This window comes from Prinia subflava, chromosome Z (assembly GCF_021018805.1).
Source record: "Prinia subflava isolate CZ2003 ecotype Zambia chromosome Z, Cam_Psub_1.2, whole genome shotgun sequence".
Taxonomy (NCBI): domain Eukaryota; kingdom Metazoa; phylum Chordata; class Aves; order Passeriformes; family Cisticolidae; genus Prinia; species Prinia subflava.
In genome coordinates, this window is record NC_086283.1 from 37,592,880 (window position 1) to 37,614,053 (window position 21,174).

The window sequence follows — 21,174 nt, forward strand, 5'->3', positions numbered from 1 at the left end:
TTGAACAATTTTTCCTAATACTAATGTTTCATCTGAAACTCTAGTATACACTGCCAAGTTTCTCTTTATGCAGAGCCAGCTATGCCAACACCATGCTGAATCTTGCAACTTCTACTCAAAGCCAAAGCCATAAATTCCATTCTGGCAAACTGCTCCCAGCTCAGATTTAGTCTAAACTTGGCTAAGTCTTACGTGACAAGTTCACACACTTTGGCATATCTTTAAAAAGCAGATTTGCTTGGATACTCAGGATTCACTATAAATATTTTGCATTGCTCTCAGCACACTTGTAACTACTCCCTCACAAATGACATTTTTACCTCTCTTTTCAGCACTGTAAGTGGTAGAAAAGGTCTTGGAGGTTTGTTTGTGGTTTTTTTGATTGAATTTTTGGGGCTTTTTTTTTTTTTTTGGCAATTGTTATTTGTTTCAAGGGCACAGATTCAACATTAAGAGAGAGGTGTTAAACTTGAAAATGCACTGAAAATATAGATGGTTAGCCAAACGTTGCCAAATGTGTAGATTAAGCAAGAATAAGAGTCTGTCACTTCCTTCCAATGCAGTCATCCTGGAAACACGAAGGAAGTCCTATTTTTGTATTTCAAGTTTAGCTGGGAAAGAAAGAAATTAATTGAAGAAAAACTGAGTTGAACATCAAAGGTAGGAACTTGGGAGAGGTGGAGGGCAAACATGGGAGACCCAGCACTTAGCAGCAGCTTGCAACTCCCCCCCTTGCTCTGGCTGCACCCACTCCTTACAGAGCTCTGTGGGAGTCAGCAAATCTCAGCAACCACAAATGGTGGCAGGAGGTTAAGAACAACCAAGAGCAGACAATGAGACTGGCACCACATTGCTCCCCATCTCTGTCACAGTTCTTAGCCTGTGAATTTTTTCCCCCTCTGCCTTTTCTTTTCATTTTTCTTTCCTGCACAGGCAACAGAAACTGGGGCCATCATCCTTTGAGGTCCTCTTTGCGTTAGGTTCTTTGTCGTGACTTAGATTTAAGGGGGATCCCAGGGAGGGTTCCCCGGGAGCCCCCCAGGTCCTGGGGTCGTGGAGTTCCCGTGCTGGCAGGCAAAGAGACTCCAGACGCCGGTGCGGTGCTGATGAGATGAGGGTTTATTCAGAGTCTTACCCCGGGAAGGCAACATGGTCACTGAGGGAGAGGGGGAAGGGAAGGGGAGAGGGGGAAGGGGAGTAGGAGAAGGGGAGAGAGGGAAGGGGAGCCTCCGGAGACCTCCCAGGCAAAGAGGGGCAAAGAGGGCAAGCCCTCTCTGTTTGCATTCTTAACACAGAATTTCAAAGTAGGTGCGGTAAGATTCTCCAGCCAATAGAGTTACAGATACAGGATACTGCAGGGAGGGTACAGACATGAGATAAACCATACACTTTCCAGGGGTGAGCCAGAGCAAACCATTTCCACAGTTCTTCTTGTGCTTTTTCTTGTGCACAGAACATGCAATTCCACAGTTCTTCTTGTGCTTTTTCCTACATGGAGGATTGCTCTGGTAGCAAAAAGTAGTCAGATCACATACCAATGAAACTAGACTATTTGTCCACCCATGACCCTTACACCAAAAAAGAACAAACAGGAAGACAAAACACAATAAGACTATGCTCATATATTTTTCAACTCCAACTAGAAACATCAGAGGTCATGTGTTTTCATATATGCTTAGTCAAATTTTAGGAACATTTACTCCCATGCTGGCTTTCCATGGTAAACATTTATAACCAAACCTACATTTTAGATCTCACCCTAGAATCTAAGCTTAGTAACACTTTATTTCTTCCCCAGAGAACAAAAGATTGATGAAAAAGACTTTGCAACCTCTGCTCCTAGTTCAAGAGATTACTTAACAGTCTCAGAACTGTTAATTCTCTAATTACATCTCAAAGCAAGTATATCTGAAAACTCAAACAAGTTAGCAGTTGAAAAAAATTACAATCGGACACCAGCATCACAGTGCACAGTCAAAAAAGGAATTATTCATGCAGCACATTATTATTTTTATTGCTGTTTATTGTTAAAGCAGTAATTTCTATTTATGTGTATACATATAAATGTACTGTGTACACATAAATGCACACATAAATATACACATAATGACTGATATGCAGAGATAAAAGAAACAGGGAATAGAAAGCGGGTTTTTAACGACCAGAAGAATCAAAAAGACAGAAGATAACTGTGTTTATGGCTGATCTGTTACATGGCATTACAAAAAATCTCAGAGAGTTAAGCTAGAAGTTATTGTTACAACTACTTTTTTCCCCTTTAAGGAATTCTTTCAGTGTCATAATCTCTCACATGCCTACAGTTGCCTCTGATTATTTTTACTCTGACTGACAAATTGGTTAAACTATCTATTTAGGAGCATTGCAGTGCAGTGCCATAAAAAGTTGCAACAAGAACTCTGCAACTTCAGATGCCATAAATGCAAGAAACCTTCAAAAAACTCTGTCTTGGTTGGAACTGAACTGTTACTAACTGTTGTTGATAACTGGTGTAATTATTTGTCATATCTTTTGCTTGAGTCTTTTAGGGCAAGACTGATGAGAACAGAGTGTTTGTGTTCTCTAGCATTCTCTGACTATTTGGAAAACCCTTTGGTGTTGCTGCAGCCAGTTAGAGACCTACAGACATGCAGGGCTTTAAGAAACCAACCAGGGTCTCACCAGTTCAACCATCCCTCAGTTAAAACCAACCCCAGCAAATATCTTACAATGACTTTTTAATTCTTTTTACATTCAGAATAACAGATGTGTAAGTTATTACAAGAAGCAATTTTTCCAGACAACTGTCTCAGAACTAGAGTTCTTGTATAGCAGGCTTTGCTGTCAAGTGATACTCATGGCAACTGTCAGCAATTTACACTCCCTCTTTCCCTTGACTTTAGTGAAAGAAATTCTGTAGATACTTACTGCCTTTCCACAGATTCAGGGATAGCAGAAGACAAGTCTTATAAAGCAGGAAGATAAAACTTTTGGTTATGGTTAGGTATGCTTCTGAAGAAAATGGAAATATGGGCAAAAATAAGAACAAAGACTAGATGTCCTTCCATATCTGACAACTAGGTGAACAAGAGGAGGTGGAGATATATAATTTGGCTCTGTCATTGAAATCACTCACTTCCTGGCTTGAGATAATAAGGCCCCAGTTTGTGCAAGGAGAGACTAAAATGTACCTAAAGAGAGTACTTGAGATCTCTTTTCACAGGGAGTGCTGCTGAGAGTAAAATGAAAAACAGTCTCATACTAAATATGGATTTGAGCATAGGATCAAAAAATGCTAAGGGTTTGGAATACATCTTGAAGATCATCTAGTCCCAAGCCCAGCTGCCACAGACAGGGACACCTATCATTAAACCAGATTGCTCAAGGACTTATCCAAACTGGCCCTGAACAGCACCAGGTTTGAGGCATCCACAATCTCGCTGAGCAATCTCTTTCAGTACCTCACCATCCTCACAGTGAATTTTTTTCCTAATATGTAACCTAAATTTCCCCTCTTTCAGTTTGTACCCATTATTCCTTGTCCTATCACTACAGTTCCTGATAAAGAGTCCCTCTCCAGCTTTCCAGTAAGCACCCTGCCATGATTTTTCCAGGAGGTCTCTATACAGTCTTCTCTTTTCCAGGCTGAAGAGCCACAACTTTCTCAACCTATCTTCTCAGGGAAGATGCTCCTGTCCTCTTATCATCTTCTTGGCCCATGTCAGGACTTGTCCCAACAGTTCCATGTCCTCCTTCTGTTGGGACACCAGAACTGCACACAGCACTGTGGGTGGGTCCCACAAGAGCAGGGCAGAGGGGCAGGATCACCTCCTTCTCCCTGCTGGCCACGCTCCTTTGGATGCAGCCCAGAATGAGTTTGGCTCCCCGGGCTGTGCGCGCGCTCTGCCGGCTCGCGTTGAGCTTTCCATCAGCCATCACCACCAAGCCTTTCTGCTCACGGCTGCTCTCAGTCACTTCTCTGCCCACCCTGTAGGTGTTTGAGATTGCCATAACCCAAGTGCAGGACATTGCACTTTGCTTTGCTGAACTCCATGAGGTTTGTGTGCACCCATGTCTCAAGCATGTCATGGTCCCTCTGGATGGCGTCGCTTCCCTCCAGCGTGTCAATGGCAACACACACCTGGTGTGGCCAGAAAACTTGCTGGGGGTGCACTCAATCCCACCATTGTCAGTTTCTTACTAGAAATCCTTGTCTTGAGGCTTTTTAAACAAAGCTTTCTAGAATTTGCATTTGTGTGTTACAACTCTTTTGTTTTAACAGAAAGGATTGTTGCCATAAAAATGTCCATCAGGACTTTTTAAACAGACTCAGACAAAAACACCAATGAAACCTAAAATATATATATATGTATAAGAAGGAAAATTTAAAGAAAATAGAAAGCAAATTAAATTAATATTGAGGCAATTCCAATAGCTCTAAACAGGGGTCCCTCTGCATTTCTGAGACAAGAACACCACCTGGGATGTGTACAACACAACTAAGTATATACAGTATAATTACATATTATTTTATATTTTATATAGTATTTATCTATTGGTATGTAGTTATTTATTCTAATAATAAAATCATAAATTGTATGTCAATACATACCAATGTAATGACAAAGGAGATATATATACATCTATTTGAAAATTAAGCAAATGGAACATTTGGTTTTCCATGTGTTCATATTCATTGAACTTTGCCATAAAATAGCTTTACCCATAGCCAGCAAAAGAGTGTAAGTCATGAAATATGTATCAAAACTGTTGGTTCTCCTTGCACTTGGAAAATGAGAATCTCCCCTCTCCTTCTTGGAAATCCTGTGCAATGGATTAATGCCAGGAATGACCTAAGACATGTTTGCAGCACTTATCAAAGGATTTTGATATGGCCTGGTCTGTGACCTATTCCTGCTATCTGTGGAGCATTTCTGTGGAGGAAAAAAAAATATAGGAACTGTTGAAGGATGGACTTTCACATGTTTTTTTTTAAATCAATAAAAGCTCTCAGCTGGTTTTTGTTGGTTTGTTTTTGGTTTTGTTTCTGATTTGTTTTGTTTTTATTTTCCTTTTGCTTAGCATAGAATATATGTCTGAGGTCTTCTGCTTTGTGTGAGGGCTGAAGATTACTATTCTTTTCCAGCCCTTTTCTATGGCAATAACTGCCGGCCCTGCAGGATTGTGTTTTCTCACTGCAAAATCATCCAAAGTGTTTGACAGAGCTGTCTTGGGTGCATGGCTAGTCCAGTGCAGAGCAACCACAGACAGCCACCAGGAGCAGAGCTAAAGCGTGTGTCAAGAGGAGAGTGCATGGCTCTGAAAAGTGCTTCTTTAGGGTTTTTTGTTGTTTGGTTTTGTTTTGATTTTTTTTAACTTTAGTACTTTTTGACTTTGTCTTCCTTTGCACTTTTTGTTCCCAAAGGCAGGAAGGCTACCAGTTCTGCCATTATTCCTCCGCTACTCAGAGCTGGGAGAGAACTCCAGCTTCCTTTCTCCCTGCACATATGATCCCAGGCAGCACTGGCTCTGCCTGCTGAGCAGCACCAACACAGAGAGGTGAGTTCCACAAGCCTGGAGGTATTTACAGGTCAGACCTGACAGGGAACACTAACCTGATTGGACTTCCACCTCCAGAATTTGCATGTTCAGATGTTTGCAGAAGCATTTTGTCTCCTCGCTGAAGTTAGCAGAAGAAATGAGCTGATAAGTAAGTAATGAAAAGCTTGGTGAGAGGTAAAAGCAATCTCCTGAGGGAATTTGTAAGAAATTCATAAGCAAGGTGGGGAAACTTTGCCAGGCAGGTGGATTTTGAAGCAATTTTATGTTAAGCAGATTAAACATAAATCTATATAAAACCCAGTAACATAGGGAAGTACTGGAATTCTTATAGCCTGGTGTGGCAGTGTCATTTAATGTATTTAGTAATTACAATAACTCATATAATTTATTGAATGCAGATATGTTTAGGATAATGTTCAATATCCCATTCCAGTGAGTACAATGGGAATGGAAAGAACCTGAGCATGCTTCTGCTTTTTCTGCTCTAATATTGGGCACAATGTCTCCATCACCAACACCGGGATGGTGGTCCTTGATGCAGGGTCCCTCAGAAGCTCTCAGTGTAATGTAACATAACTACATTACTTAACTCAGCCAAGCCAGTTTCTCCTAGGCCTCTCTGTGTAAAACCATAGCCTCTCTCTCCACATACACCTCAGAATCAGTCCATGTTCCTCCTTTGGACTCTTTCAAAGCTACAACAGCTTGTCAGGGTTTTTTACAGTGGTGTCTGTGCTGACTAAAACATAAAAAATATTTTCAGATATTTATATATTAATTTGTATTTACCTGTAATTATTTATGACTATACAAAAAAAAATGCATAACTATGTTTCTGTAAAGGTAATTTAATACTGATAAACTAGGCACAAGGCACAATTGCTCTCTGAACGCTCAGCAAAAATGCAAGTTATAACATTCAAATGAACTTCCACCCGAGATGTTAGGTAACTGTTCCACACAGAACCTTCCTCTGAATTCAGATACAGAGCTCCTCAAAGCATATGCATACAGTTCCTTGCAGCTGCACTAACTGCATTAGGTCAAGGTTCAAGTGCAGTGAATTACTACATGCAAAACTACAGGTATAACTAGACACAAAATTACATTACCAGAAGTAAAATTTGTGGCAAGGATGATAATACTGGTCTCCTTCCTCCAATTTTATCTATTACAAGTAATTTTTATGAACTAAGACAAATTGTGTCAGCAAAGTGGCTAAACAGTGTGCGCTAATGCTCTTTGTCAACGAAAATGAGGATGGCAATCTAAAAAGCCTCATTTCCAGAAAGAGGGTCTTTATTTAGATTGTACTGAAAATATTCATCCCACAGCTCCTTCTACTTTTCATTGTTACAGGAATCTAATTCTCTATTGGAACTAAGTTTGGTTTCCAATTAGAAAACACAATCCATCCCAAAAGTAAAAATACTTGAGGCAACACAGACTGAGAGATTGGTGGTAATGTGGTTTAATAAATTCAGAACAAACTGGAAATGTAGGAGCCATTAAGTTTGCTTCACATTGCAACTGTGTTGGCCCCAGAAAAGTCACTTATTTTTCCATGGTTTGTATTCCAGCCATCTATAATGAGATGATAGTATGCATCTCAGAAGATTGATAGGCTGGTCAGACAGACTTGGCTACCTACAAGTGAACTACAATACAAAAAGTAAATAAAAAATAACTTTGTTTCTGTTTTTCATATATCATTGTAACCTATTGTGATGATTTGCATAAGCAGAAAATGATTACTTTAGTGTTCTTTGAAATTTCTTTATAACATAGGAACTTAAAATTTATATTACATTCATAAAAATACTACATTTCCAAGTTTTTATTGTCTATACTTTCACATTTCTGTAAATTTGTCTAAATAGACCAAGAAGTTACGTGGTTTTCTAAAACAAATAGTTATGTGGTTTTCTACAAACATATTTGCTGAGAGGCAAAACTATCAAAATTTTTGTTAATTTAAATATTTCTGAAGTTTCTGAGTATTTCTAAATATTTCTAAAGTAACCTACTATAAAGAAACTTTCTCTGTTTTCATGCATCCTCAAGGAAAGTAGGAGTGTTAAACTGTTTTTCAAGAGATTGGTATAATAACTTCAGGAAAAATTACCACACACAACTAGATCTTGGTTAAAATACTTTTTAGATTATTTCTTAGAGTTTAGAATATGTCTTTAGGTAGTGATTATTAAAAAACCCTTACAGTGGTCCAAAAATCTCATCATGACTCCATGGCCTCACTTGGAGCTTTGTGAAGGACTTCTACACTTCTACACTTCTACACTTCTACCTATCTGCAAATAAAAGACCCTGTGGAAATGTGGATAGAAATTGTTTGTTTCTCTTCTTCAGATTTCCTATTTCTTAGGTGAAAATGAAAAAGGCTTCTGATATAACTCAAAAAAATATTGGGATGGTTGATTTCACACTTACTGTTTTCAATGTATATGATGTATAGTTCATATTTTTTAAAAATCCAGGCAGAAGGGGGCAAAGATGCTTAACAACAGTGTTGTCTTCAGGATGAAATCACAGAGCCTAAATACAGAAATGCTATACTAAGTGAAAGCAGGAATCTCACATGTTTCTGGTGAAGCATCCTCTGGAATCACATTTCCCTTCTTACTGACCACATAAAAAGCCTTTGAAAGTCAGTGTGATAAATTAGGTACCCAGTGGTGAAGTGTGACTTTAGTGTTCACTAAAGAAAATGAACCTAGAGAATTGAAAACAGATCTGTAAATACATATTCCTTTTATGAAGTAAAAATTTGTCATATAAGTTGAGCTACTTGGCTAATAATGGGAGTGACAGGCAAGCTAGTGTGAAATTAACAAAGCTTTAAAGGAAAGCAGAAGACTTCATGGTGAGAATCACTGTTTTCCTGTTACCTTTCAGAAGTCAGGAATGAGAAAAATCTTCTGCAAGAGCTGTTGGCTCTGCTTTACTCAGAATTGAATCACTCTGTGTATTAAAATGCTAATTTTCTCTTTTCTGGAACTCAAAAGTTTAATCCCAGAGGGTTCTGGGGCATAAGAAATACCCAAATTTTAAAATCTATCATCAGTTATACAGAGTATTTGAACCTATATGTCACAATTTTCACTTTGCTTTACTCTTTCATATTTTTTGATGCACAATCAAAACACTAGCAAGCCTCCAGCAGATTATGTGCTTAATTTACACATAGGCATGCACACACAGAAAATAAAATGGTAGCCCTCTCAAGCTAAATCTCCTGATCACTCTTGTTTAAGAAGATATAAAAAGAAAAAAAAAAATTCAGTGTGGTTACTAGTTTTGTAATTGAGGATCTTTGTCACTAAAGCTTTTCACATCTCTGTTGTAACAGCAAAACAACATATCTGAAGATTTAAACAAACCATTAGCTGTCAGTACAATCTGATTTGATGCTTTTTAAAATCCAACTGACCTTTGTTAAGGCAAAAGCAAGAGCAATACTTGACATTTCGCTGAAAATAATAAAAATATAATTTAGCAATTTTCATCCAACTGTGGTTAGCTCCAGCTTCACACTTGCGCAACTCCTTCCAGACCCAAAAAATTTGCTGTCCTCATATGCATCAGAAAACCTCCTGAGAGAGCTGCTTCTAAGCAGTTATATTCAGATCTCACATCTAACTGTTGACATATTCCCTTTTGGAGAATAAAATCCATCACCAAAATTCGACACAAAAAGGAAACATTGGCAGCATTACATTCACATACTTTCAAACAAATTGACCTATAAATGATTTACAACAGTTAACAGTGCAGTCAACACATTCCTTAAATACACGGATGTTTGTTAACAGATGGAAACACTGAAAATCTTGAAGAACTTAGTGGTATGAGGTCACACCACACTCAGTGTTTCTGAGCAGGTTAGATATTTAAGAGTTTCCCTCACAGCTGTCAGTGCTATTAGATGCAGGCAAAGGGAATGTAACTATGAAAGATGCTCAATGCTTTGTCCATACCCTCACACCATACTGCCTTCTGAACAGAACTGAGATGCTGGAATTCAAAAAGTTTTTCTTAACTAGACTAAACAAACTGAAGTCGCTAAAAAACTAGGGTATACTATTTTGCATGCAAAATGACACCAGTATGATTATACAGCTGCTGGATCAAGGCAAATATGGACACAGACAATAGAAGACATGTGAAATATTTCCAGGCTTCTGAAAGAAGATTTTCAAATCCCTGCTCAACACTCATGCTTTTTTTTTTTTTCCCCTACTGCTACAATATACAGAATCTGTCTCTTGGACCAATGGGCTTAGAAATGTCCACAGGATCCCAAAGAGCACATCATCAACACCTGTTACAGTAGCATTTAAATTGCTCTTCTTTACAAAGTGAGCATCCTATTTGCTTCTTTCAGACCTGTATTATGCTGCTGATTTGCATTTTTCCTGAGGCAAGTGATACACTCATCCCAGTTTCTTATATGTACTTCTTATATGTGTATATATATGTATAGCTTCTCAATTTACAGCATAAATTCTTTCACTAGTCGTATCTTAGTGCATAATTCTGCACTAAGCATGGCTGGATCTCATATAATTTCTATTAAGTCATTTTGCAGACTAAAACTGATCAATTTCATTAGGATACCTCAGTCTTCTGAATAAACAATAATACCTACATCTCTGTAATAAAACAGCCATACTGGCATTTCTTCCGCTATGCTCACAAGGAAAATTCAAGTAAAGGTTAGTATCAAGATCCACTACTTTTTATACCTTTCTCATTTTATTTTCACCATATTTTTGCCTTAATTCTTACTCCCTCCATTTTGCTGAGAAACTGTATTTAAATATCTGCCTATGTACTGAACAGATCTGCTGCTTTTATTTTGTCCAGATTAGCAGATAATAGCTTGGATTAGTATGATAATCAAAAACATCAATTTGTATATCAAATACATAATTTGATAATCAAATACAATCAAATATGTCAATACATCCAAACCAGGTATTATTTATAAGTATCTAATCTTTAATTGTAAAACTGCTATCGAACTAACAGGCTTCTAGTTGTCAAAATCAAAACAGGGTTAGAATATAAGATGTAACTGAACCATTGCTGTAGCACAAAATTTTTGCTGATGTATAGAAGTCTGCCAGCCTTATTTCATGGATTCCTCATTCTATTCCAAACCACTTTTGAGTTAAAGACAACCTATTTTCATATCATGCCGTTGTTTCAAAGAGTCACTGTTTCTTTTCACCAGTTACCTTCTGCACCAACAACTGGGTCTTAAGCAGCACCAGTGGAGTTTTGGACTGGATATTAGAAAGAAGTTCTTCACAGAAGGAAAGATGGGGCATTGGAATGGGCTGCCCAGGGTGGTGGTGGAGTCACCGTCCCTGGAGGTGTTTAAGAAAGACTGGATGTGGCACTCAGTGCTAGGGTCTAGTTGACAAAGTGGTGTTGGATCATAGGTTGGACTTGATGACCTCAAAGGGCTTTTCCAAAGGGCTGATTCTGTGATTCTTTAGAGGAAAGCATGTCTAAAAAGAGTCCATTAAAGAGTTTCTTCAATTTTGCCTTGCTAATTTCATCCTGGTTTGGACAACTTCTGATTCCTTATTTCCTAGGCTAGCAAAGTCGTTATCAACTATACTTAAAGAACTGCTCTGTCCTCACTGTAAAATAAATAAGTATTTGCAGTTTATGTGCATATAGATCAATATCAGTGCTTTTTTTAAACTGCTATTAGGAAAAGCTGCCATAGAGTGGCCTCATGGATGGTTTCAAGATGATTTTAACTGTGTCTAGCTGAGAAAACTTGTTAAGTGGTATATATTTTTTTGAAGTTGGAACTCCTTCTGAAGTCACACTGATGGCTGTATGCAGTTACTTTATATATATGACAGAAGTTCATGACATCAATGAATTAATGACACGCATTATTCGATAAGGACCCTGTGATTTGATTCTATAAGGACCAAACTGATTGGATTTTATTTTCCCCAATCTCTACACATTTTTCACATCTCTTCCTGTGCTCTTCTCTTACCAGTTCAAAAGTCAGCTATAAATCATGGCTGTGTGGTCATCCTTTAAGTCATATTCCTTCCACACTCAGATGAATGACATTACAAAAAATAAAACCATTTCCAAAAGTGATACCTGTTTAAAATGTATTCTAAGTCAAGGATACAATAAAATACAAAGAGGTCTTTATGTTGCATGCACTTCAGGGGGAAAAAAAATTATTAAGTTAATCTTTACTGAATTCCAGTTATTTCAGTGTTACGTTATGAAACACTTAATGAAATATTAGCTTATCATAGTTTCTGCTAAAATTGTATGTCATGAATATGTTGAGTAATAATGAAATTATGAAAGATAAATTCAGTAGAGCACTTTTTCTGCAGCAGTTCCTTGGAGGCCACTGAAGGTGTACATAAAATAAGGAAAGTATTTAATATTTTTAACATCAATTTTGCAAATTCCCAAACAAAGCTTCACCTGTACTTATTATAAAGAAAAGGGGAAAATATCCTTTTCATACTGATGAAACATCAGGCTTGTGCAGTATAGACAGTTCTTGTGCAGGAAATGTGTGGGTGGAAGAAAAAGGAATGTTTCTTTCCCTAGAGCGTATTAAAACTTCACATGCATTTATTTCATAGAAAAATTCAGATAGCCTCCATAAGGCAACAATGTTCAGTAGGAAGATATGAACACACATGGACCACTTTGCAGTGCTGAAACTTAAGATACTGAATCCACTGCTTCCAAGCCATTCCTAAAGATAGTTGAAGTCTTATTTAAACTTTCTTACCTAGATGTTTCCCAGATGTTTCGGGTTTATCATTAGTTCTGAAATATTTCCTGAAATACGTGCTTAGTCCATGTAACTGGTGTTCATCTATCACAGTGAATCAGTTGTCAATAAAGGAAAACTGGCTGGATGGGATGTCCGAAGGTCATTCAGTCCATTCAGACACAGAGTCTACTAATCAGGTCAGTATAAACTTGTCTAGATGAATTTTAAAACCCTACAACAGTGGAGATCCCAAACCTCTTTGGGAAACAGTTCCAGTTCCCTACTTCTTTCTCATGAATTATTTTTTCTGATATCCAGTCTGAACCTCTCACACCAAAGTTTTGTGGCCATGTGCCCTTGTTGCTGTTACCCAGGGCCATGAAGAGAGTAGAGTGGAAGAGTATGAACATGTAATTTTTTAATCACCTTCCAAATATTTGCATGCTGGTATTACATTTTCCACTGGTGTCTTCCTCACCTGACGAAACAAACCTAGCTTCTTCAGGCACTGTTCAAAGGACACGTGCTCCATCCGGGCCTCTCACCACTATGCTAACCTTCCCTTGGACACCTACATTTTCTCCACGACTCGTGAAATGGAGACTCCAAAACTGGATGGAGTTTTCAACATGTGGCTTCACTCTGAGTGGACAGCGATAACTCAATTTGCTGGATAAATTCCTTCAGGTGAAGTCTGGTATGTGCTTTATCAAATTTCCTGGAGGAAGTCCATTTTCTGTAGTACTGTCAGTCCCCAGTTTTCTGAAGTTATGCTTTGCCTTCTTAAAATTTGAGAGCAATGTTTTCTTTTCCTTTCTATCATGCTTATCCTCAGTCACCTCAGCATTTTTAGATCAAGCACTTTCAACCCTGTCAATTAATGGTCTTAACATAACAGTAAAGAATTGAAGGGCAAAAAAAGAAATCGATTCTACTTTATGATTATACCAAGATATTTCTTGTACCTGTGTTATTAAAAAAAGAAAAAAAAAAAAGTAAAAAATCTATTAATGGTAACATAAAGAAATGGGCAGCAATGTGAAAAAAAAGATGAGTGGTTTGTTACAGATACCAAACTAACTTGGTTGTTATTTTATTCTACACAGTATGAAAAGCTGACTCCTACTGACAGAATTGGAAAATGAAAAGAACACATCTAATCTCAAGTCCTTTACAGTGGATATATTTGCACTGATTGCAGCAGTTATAGTTGCACTTCTTACTTGTTATAGTGCTACATAATTCTGGCGCTTACTAACACTTGCCCAGGAGAATGGCTAAAACTGCTTTTTCACTTTCTATTGCAAAAAAATTTGTGTTCAGAGATTTTTACTGAAATATAGTATTAATGTAAAATTCTCCAAGAGTGGATGAAGGAACTTCAGAGATTTTGGAAGATCTACAATGTTATTTAATTACTGTATTTGTTTTTTAAAAAAAGTATTATAGTCACATTTTTCTATTTTGAATGTGTCACTGAAAAGTCTATATGTTTTTTCAGTGATTAGTTGAAAATCCAGTAGGTCAAAGCCCATTTCATTACCTCTTTCACTGTGTATTATTTAAACACATTATAAACACAGCTCTAAACACAAACTCCTCTTCTGACATCAATTTCTCATGTAGATTTAAAAGATATTCACCTCTATCCTAACAATGCTTCCTATGTTTACTTGACACTGCACACTTTGTTTTGCCTTCAGCCATAGACCAATTTTGGGTCCATTGTGTATGGACCTGAATAGCTAAATGGACTCTTTTACCATTATTTCATAAGTAATTACAGAAAAATGTGTTCAAGTATGTTTCAGGTGTTAACTAGGAACAGAGAGGACTCTTCTTTAAGAACGAAGTTTTAAACACAGAAAAAGGGATATGAAATTGTTGCATTCTCTGAATTCATGGTGCAATCAGGTCTCGTGGACAGCTTTGCATGTTTGCACAGCTACTATAATGCATACCAATGCTACTGTCCAACCAAGATTACAATCCAGAAATTTAGCTAATGTCAAAAAGTGTGAAGTCTCAGAAGGGACACACGTTCTTTACTTGCTTTATTGTAGTTATTTTTACTTTAAAAAATGCACATAGTGAACAACTTTCAAGGTTAAGTGAACGATTTTAAGTGTACTATTGTCTTTCCTTCAAGATCAGGATCCAAGCAACCAGAAAAGGCTTTACTGAACAGATGTCAAAATGCAGATTGCTTTAGATGTGCATTTTATTTTGTGTCTGGGGTAGCATTTGAATACTTTGGCCTTTGTTTAACCATGTTTGCTTTGTGCACTCAGCTGACAGAAGATTTGGTTGGACTGTATCTACTTGAACAAGCATATGGCCTTTTCCAGACATCCTTGATATAAATTGTAGCTCATCTTATCTTGGCATTGCTATGATGCTTTTGTTGCTTTTTGCTGGGCTTATTTGCAGTGTAGAATCACCTTTTGCAAAATCTGTAGGCAGCCTTTTACAGCCTGCCACATTTACTAGCATGTCATGTCTATCTAATCCTGGGTTTTGTTTAGTTGTGTGTGGCTTTGATAATCTGAAACACTGCATGGGATCTTCTAGTCTACCTCTGACTCACGAGAGCAGAAGCTTTCGGAAGATGTCATAAGACACAGGAAGCAAGCCTATTTATAGTGGTGGCCCTCTCTGTGTCCCCTGGCTACATCCCAGAGTTGAATAGTATGTTCTAGGAAAAAATACGAATTTCATTTGAGACAGATACTGGCATCGGCTTTATAAACTATGTGCTTTGGTTTATACTCTTTCCTGCATAATATAGTACAGCAACTTACAAAAACAGTGTATCTTTACTTGCTTTTTACTATCAGAATATGTGGTGCTTTTTAAACTTTATTTCTCCCTCCAGAAATGTGTCATCTTGTTTTCTCTTAGAGTATTTTCTGTTGTTTCATTATAATACTTGAGGGTTTTATTTCCAACATACCTATTACTTTTCTTTGATATCTTATCTCCTTTTCTACTCAAGCTAGCCTTTCCTCCCATTCTGGCTTGCCACAGCTATTTTAATTATTTTAATTAATTTTTTTTATTAATGAAGTTTGGGTAATCTCATCTTTTCCAGTCAATGTTAAGTTTGGATGTGCACCTGTTCACTTGTTTTCTGTATACCCAAATTTCTTGTGAAAGGCTTTCAGTTATTTGTACCTGAACTTCTGAATCTTCTCTTACTGCAATCTACTAAAATAAGTTGACTTTTAGAACTTTTTGTGAAATTTGTCTCTAAACTGAGACTTGCATTAGGCAAGTCAGCCTATTTGCTCAGTTTGGAAAACCACCAGTCAACTCTTCCAGATTTTTCCTGTGTTTCTTGGGAAGAAGTATTTTGCATGTAACACTGATGCATATTGCATGGGCCTGAGTTTTCCAGTGTGCTCAAACACAGAACAGGCAGACATTTAACCTTTATCTGCATCATCCAAAACAAACAAAAGGATTTTTTGAATGCTGTCATGTGTTACCTACCAGTTGCCATTTATATTTTCTCCTGATATTCCTGAAAATGGAGGTTTTATACTGTTGATGGGTAATATCACAGTATTTCATAAGAGTAACATTTAGATTCAAAATTACTTATTGAAAAATTGAATTAAATTATTGCTGAGAGAGGAGAGTGGTGGGGCTTATTGCATGGAAACTGACTGGGGTAGCTGTGGCATACCTAATATCTTACAGTGTAGATACACCCTAAGTTGTAGAGGATGAAGGTGCATAGTGCAGTTTGCTGGAAATATAGCCAAAGTGTCGGAGTCCATGTTTCCATGGATCCTCCACAGAGAGTGAAAACTACAGAGATAGAATTAAAGCCTTTAGAAAAATTAGAATATATAAAAGCTTTAAATGCATAAAGTAGAAATCTAACCCTTAGCTTTAAGCTTTGCATGCCCTAAGTCCTAGTTCAGTGTAGAAGGACACAGCTTCAGGCTTAGTGATAGAGTACAGACATAACAAAAATAGAGTAGAGTACTGTTTATAATTTTTAGTATGAGTTTTATGTACAACAAGGTAAAACCTTATGCTAGTAAGATAGAGTTTTACGTTAATAGATATGCTATGTGCGTAGGTTTTGACGCTGATTTTCGTAGTTTTTCGAACTTTAGAATTGTACCTAGATTGGTTAGTGTGTAGATAAAAGATATGAATATGCATTTTGCAATTTGGGATAAAAAGCCTCTGGGTCAGTTGGTCGGGGGATTGATTGATCAATCCGATCTATCGATCCAACCTCCACCTCCTGCAGCCTGAGGAAGGAGCCTTGCCAGGGAGCCGAATGGGATTCTAAAGGTATCATCTATTGTTGCCTGGGATCTGGGCCCTGGGGTCCCGTCCCTTCCCCCTGCGAGGGTTCGGGACCCCAGGGATCCTCCCTGGCCCCTGTGATCCCGTCCCTTCCCTTTTCCCCTGCGGTGTTTGCCCCGGGACTCTGTTCGGGGCTGCTGGGGAGTCTGTGAGGGTTTCTGTCTCTGCAACTGGGAACTGCAAGGGTTTGGGACCCCCGGGACCCTTCCTTGTCCCTGTGACCCTGCTTTCGGGAACTCTGCCAAGTTGGGGACCCTTCCACTGCCACTGTGATCCCTGCGGCCGGGACCCCTGTCTGGGATCTGTGATCTTGTGTTCCCTTTCTGTTATTGTGACCCCACGGTTGGACAATCCTGCTTGGGGTCAGATGGGAGGCTGATTTACCTAGAGGCTGTAATGTCAGATATGTGCTTTGCTTATAGTCTTACTAGTTTTGCTTGTTAGGAATTCTGTGCTTTGTTTGCTGTTTCATTAGAACTCTGTGTGTTAAGATTTCTATGCTTTAGTTATTGTCTTGTTTAGACTTTGTTTGCCTAGGTTTATAATTGGTTGTAGAATAAGGCCACTCTCAGAACTCTTTGCCTTCAGATATGTGCTTTTGTATAAATAAACTACTTTATTTAGATACTAAGATGTGGTAAGATCTTTAGAGACTTTATACCCGTACCCAGCCTAGGCACCAAAGAAATAGCTAGATTATACTAAGAAAGTCGGCTGCAGAGAATGGGCCTGAAGCCTCATTTTGACCCCTTTGCAAACAATTCAAACAATGGGAAGAGATCCACACACTACCCTGAACTTTGGATCTATCAAATGCAAATATGCCTCTGTTGACATCAGCTACACAAATCAGAAACACTCTCCTAAATGCATGAAAAACAAGGTGATTGTTTAGATGGGTACAGTGCATGGAAAAGAGCTTGTGAAATTCCAAATATTTGAGAGAAGTATTCAAGATAGAAGCTTATTCTTGCATTCCTGACCTCAGAAAAACACACATCTTGTGAATAAATCCACAATGACAATCATAAGTTAAGAATAGACATAAATGTTTTTTCTGTTTTACAAGGCAAAAGATGAGGAGCTAAGGTTTATCACGCAGGAGCAATGGAATATGTTTCTGCATCACAGATGCTGTTTGGGTAGGACAGTTGCATACTGCTAAGGAATTCAAAATAATAGATACCCAAACACACTTCTTTCTCTTTCATAGTTTTTTAAATGTACTTTTTATTTGGTAAATAAAAAAGCCTCCCATTTTCATGTTTACTCCTGAAGTTACAGAGAAAGATTTACTTTCACTTCCATGCACTAGAATAGCTCTTGCTATAAACTTGTCTCTGATGGGAACTGTTTCCTGCAGGAAGCGCTTGGAAACAATTTGTACTGAGTGGATGACTTTTCAAGCAAGTGCATTTCCTGGGAAATGAATGTCATAAGGCTAAACAAACACAATGGATAATATTCAGTGTCCTTTCAATCTCCTGCATTGAATCCATTTGGATAACGAACACATTTTAATGGTTCATGTTCTGCTTCTTTACACAGTCCATAGCTCCTGAGTAGCAGGGAACCAGGCCTCTGCTTCTTGTACACTGTTTCCTCTGCTCTTTTCTGTTTTGAAAAAAACTCTTAATGAAAAATGAATTGCTTCCTGGCTGAGAGAGGGCTTGTTGTGTTACAGAAATGCTCACCAATGAATTGTAAACTTACCTTTTACTGTAGAAAAACAGCCTTCAGCTTTATTGGTATAATTATCTCAGTAACATTTTACATACAAAAGCAAGCAATTTTCTTCCTGAGCATATTAGCAATGAAATGAAATCTATGCAATTATAGTGCTATTGTTTAAAAACAATGCATTTCATATGTCAGTTTGAGAAATAAACAGAATACACACTTCCACACTGTGACAATGAGTTACTGAATGTTGTTCAGCTGGTGAATCCAAAATGGCAAATGTGAGTGGGAAAAGCACCCTCAAATCAGCGAGAAGATCAAAGGACCAGATGTTGGCTCTTACCTGAAGGCTGTTGAAGATGATGAAGAAGACCAACATCCAGAGGTGACGGTAAGCCATGTGCAGTCCTCCCCACAGCCAGGTGATGGAAATCAGGGCAAAGAGGTACAAGACCAAGGGGATCTCTGCAAACCATAAACACAGCATTTCAGCTGCTGCACCCTTGGAAAAAAACACTTTTTGAAGCATTACTGACAACGGACGTGGTTTTGCTGTCTGTGGCTAACCTTGGAGCCCATTCTCCAGTGGTGGGCAGCCCTTCTCCTGCTCCACTTGGATGGAGGTCCCAGGCTTTTATGACCCCACCCTGGGATCAGAATACCAGCAGAAGGAATTGTCAGGGATCTGGCAGGTATGAGAGCCAGAAGAAGCACAGCCCAGCTTCACAAACCAAATGATGGGAAGAGCACAGATTAAGTCAAAAAATATGCTGAACTTCAGAGAAGAATGGAGGAACTCTTGGCAAGCCCTAGAAATTTTGAGAGAAAATGGATTTCTAAGAATTGAGAGGAAAGGGACAAGAAGGAAAGTATTATGGTGTGTTGGTTTTGCATGGCTTGATTTTTTGGTGAGGAGGGAATGAGACAGATGTGGAAGTCCTTTTTTTCTGTGGGAAAGTGCTAGAAATTTCATCCATGCCTGGCAAAGCCAATTCCAGACTGGCTCTGAAAATAAACATGCTGCCAAGCCAATTAAGATGGCTGGTAATGCCTCTGTGATGACATATTTAAGAAGGGAAATAACGTGTGCAATTCCTCTTTCTTCCCCTCCTCCCAGGGTGGCCGCTGGGCCCTTCCTGGTGCGGCTGGGACTGTGTGGCCGGGCCGTCTCAGCATAGTGCTGCTTCTGACTCCTCTGACTCGCCGTGCCGAGGGCAGGAGGGCAGGGGCTGCAGCAGCAGCTTCTCCTTCTCAGTGCCCGCACAAGGAGAGGCACCGAATGGAGCCAGCACCACCTGAGGCAGCCGGCAGGGCCCACGTGGGACAGCGAGGGCCATGACGAGCCATTCCTGATGAGAGCCCAGACAGGATCAACCTTTCAGCACTGCTAAACCCTGCAAGGACTTTTCAATTGATAGAACTTGGGAACATCAAACCTATGGACACCAATTCTCTCCTGAGTCAGGGAAAAGGAAAAGGCGAAGACACGTGAGGAGAACAACACGGCGACACCAAGGTCGGTGGAAGGAGGGAGGGGCAGGAGGTGCTCCGGGTGTCGGAGCTGAGATTCTTCTACAAGCCATGGTGAGGACAACAATACAACAAACAAATGTTTCCCTGTAATTCATGAAGTGCGTGGGGGGATGCAGAGATCCACTTGCAGCCCATAAGAAAAGGTGTTCGTGTTGGAGCGCCTGGATGCTGAAAAGCTGTAATCTAGTGGGAAACTTGAACAGAAAGAGAAGACCTTTACTTCCAGAGATCTTTGCTTCCAAACTATAAAAGCTCATCCTAAAAAGTACACCCTGTGAACTAATGACCCATACACACAGTTGTGGGAAGACTGCTTTGTCCGTGGGAGGTACTCACCTTATAGCAGGTCAGGTGGGACTGCTACTCATGAAAATTAGAACCATGTTAGAGAAGTTAGAGAACTGCTTCCCATGAGAAAGATGCCACAACATAACAGAAGAGACTCCTCACCCTAAGCAAACTGAAGAAAGATTTTTAGAAGTGACAAACTGGCTAAAACCCCCATATTTTGTCTCCCTGCACTGTTGGTGGAAAAGAAGAAAGGGCTTGGGAAGAGGAAGGGAAGGTGATCTAAAGGTTTATTTTAGTTCTCATTATCCTCTTTTAATTCTGTTAATATTTTTTCTTTATACGTTTTAAGTTTTGAGTCTCTTTTGTCCTTGAAGTATTTTCTCCTAATCCTATCCCTGCTCAAATATAGCAGAGGAGAATGAGTGAATGGTTTTTCGTGAGCACCTGGCTTCTAGCCAGTGTCAAACCACAACATGTGGATACATAAATAATCCCAGCTCTGGCCACTTATAGGGTTGTAAGAAATCATAAGAATAAATTATTATTTGTTTTTTTTTATTTTCCCCTTCAAGTCAAACATAAGACATCTGACCCCATAAAACTTAAAAATGACAACCTCCTCTCAGCTCAAGAGACCCCCAAGATAGGCTCTGAACCAGTTAATTTCATTCACCTTCAAAAATATGTGCAGAATCTGTCTTTAAGGATGCACACATATATCTCCATTTTATGTTCCCTAATGTATTTACAGCATAGGAGTTTTAGGGAATGCTGGCAGGAAGATATCTGTCTGAACAAAGTTTGCAATAAGGAAGACAAAAGTTAGTTTTCACCCCCACAGGTTTCTCCTACTGACAAGAGCCAGCCTCTGTTGTTACCATATTTGCAGCAGAATTCAAAGTCCATGTTTGCCAGGTCTGCACACCTCAGGGACAGAGGTGCTTGGCCAGGCATTGCCCCTCTCCACATTATTTATGCAGCATCAG

At 38.8% G+C, this 21,174-nt stretch overlaps 1 protein-coding gene across 1 annotated transcript in view; it reads right to left on the reverse strand.

Moving 5' to 3' along the window:
* The window catches only part of ADGRV1 (adhesion G protein-coupled receptor V1), a 264,541-nt gene that overhangs the window by 17,959 nt on the left and 225,408 nt on the right, over positions 1–21,174 (reverse strand). The window contains exon 87 of the mRNA XM_063423040.1: positions 18,708–18,829. Within this exon, the coding sequence (XP_063279110.1) occupies positions 18,708–18,829 (122 nt within the window). The remainder of the gene's footprint in view (positions 1–18,707; positions 18,830–21,174) is intronic.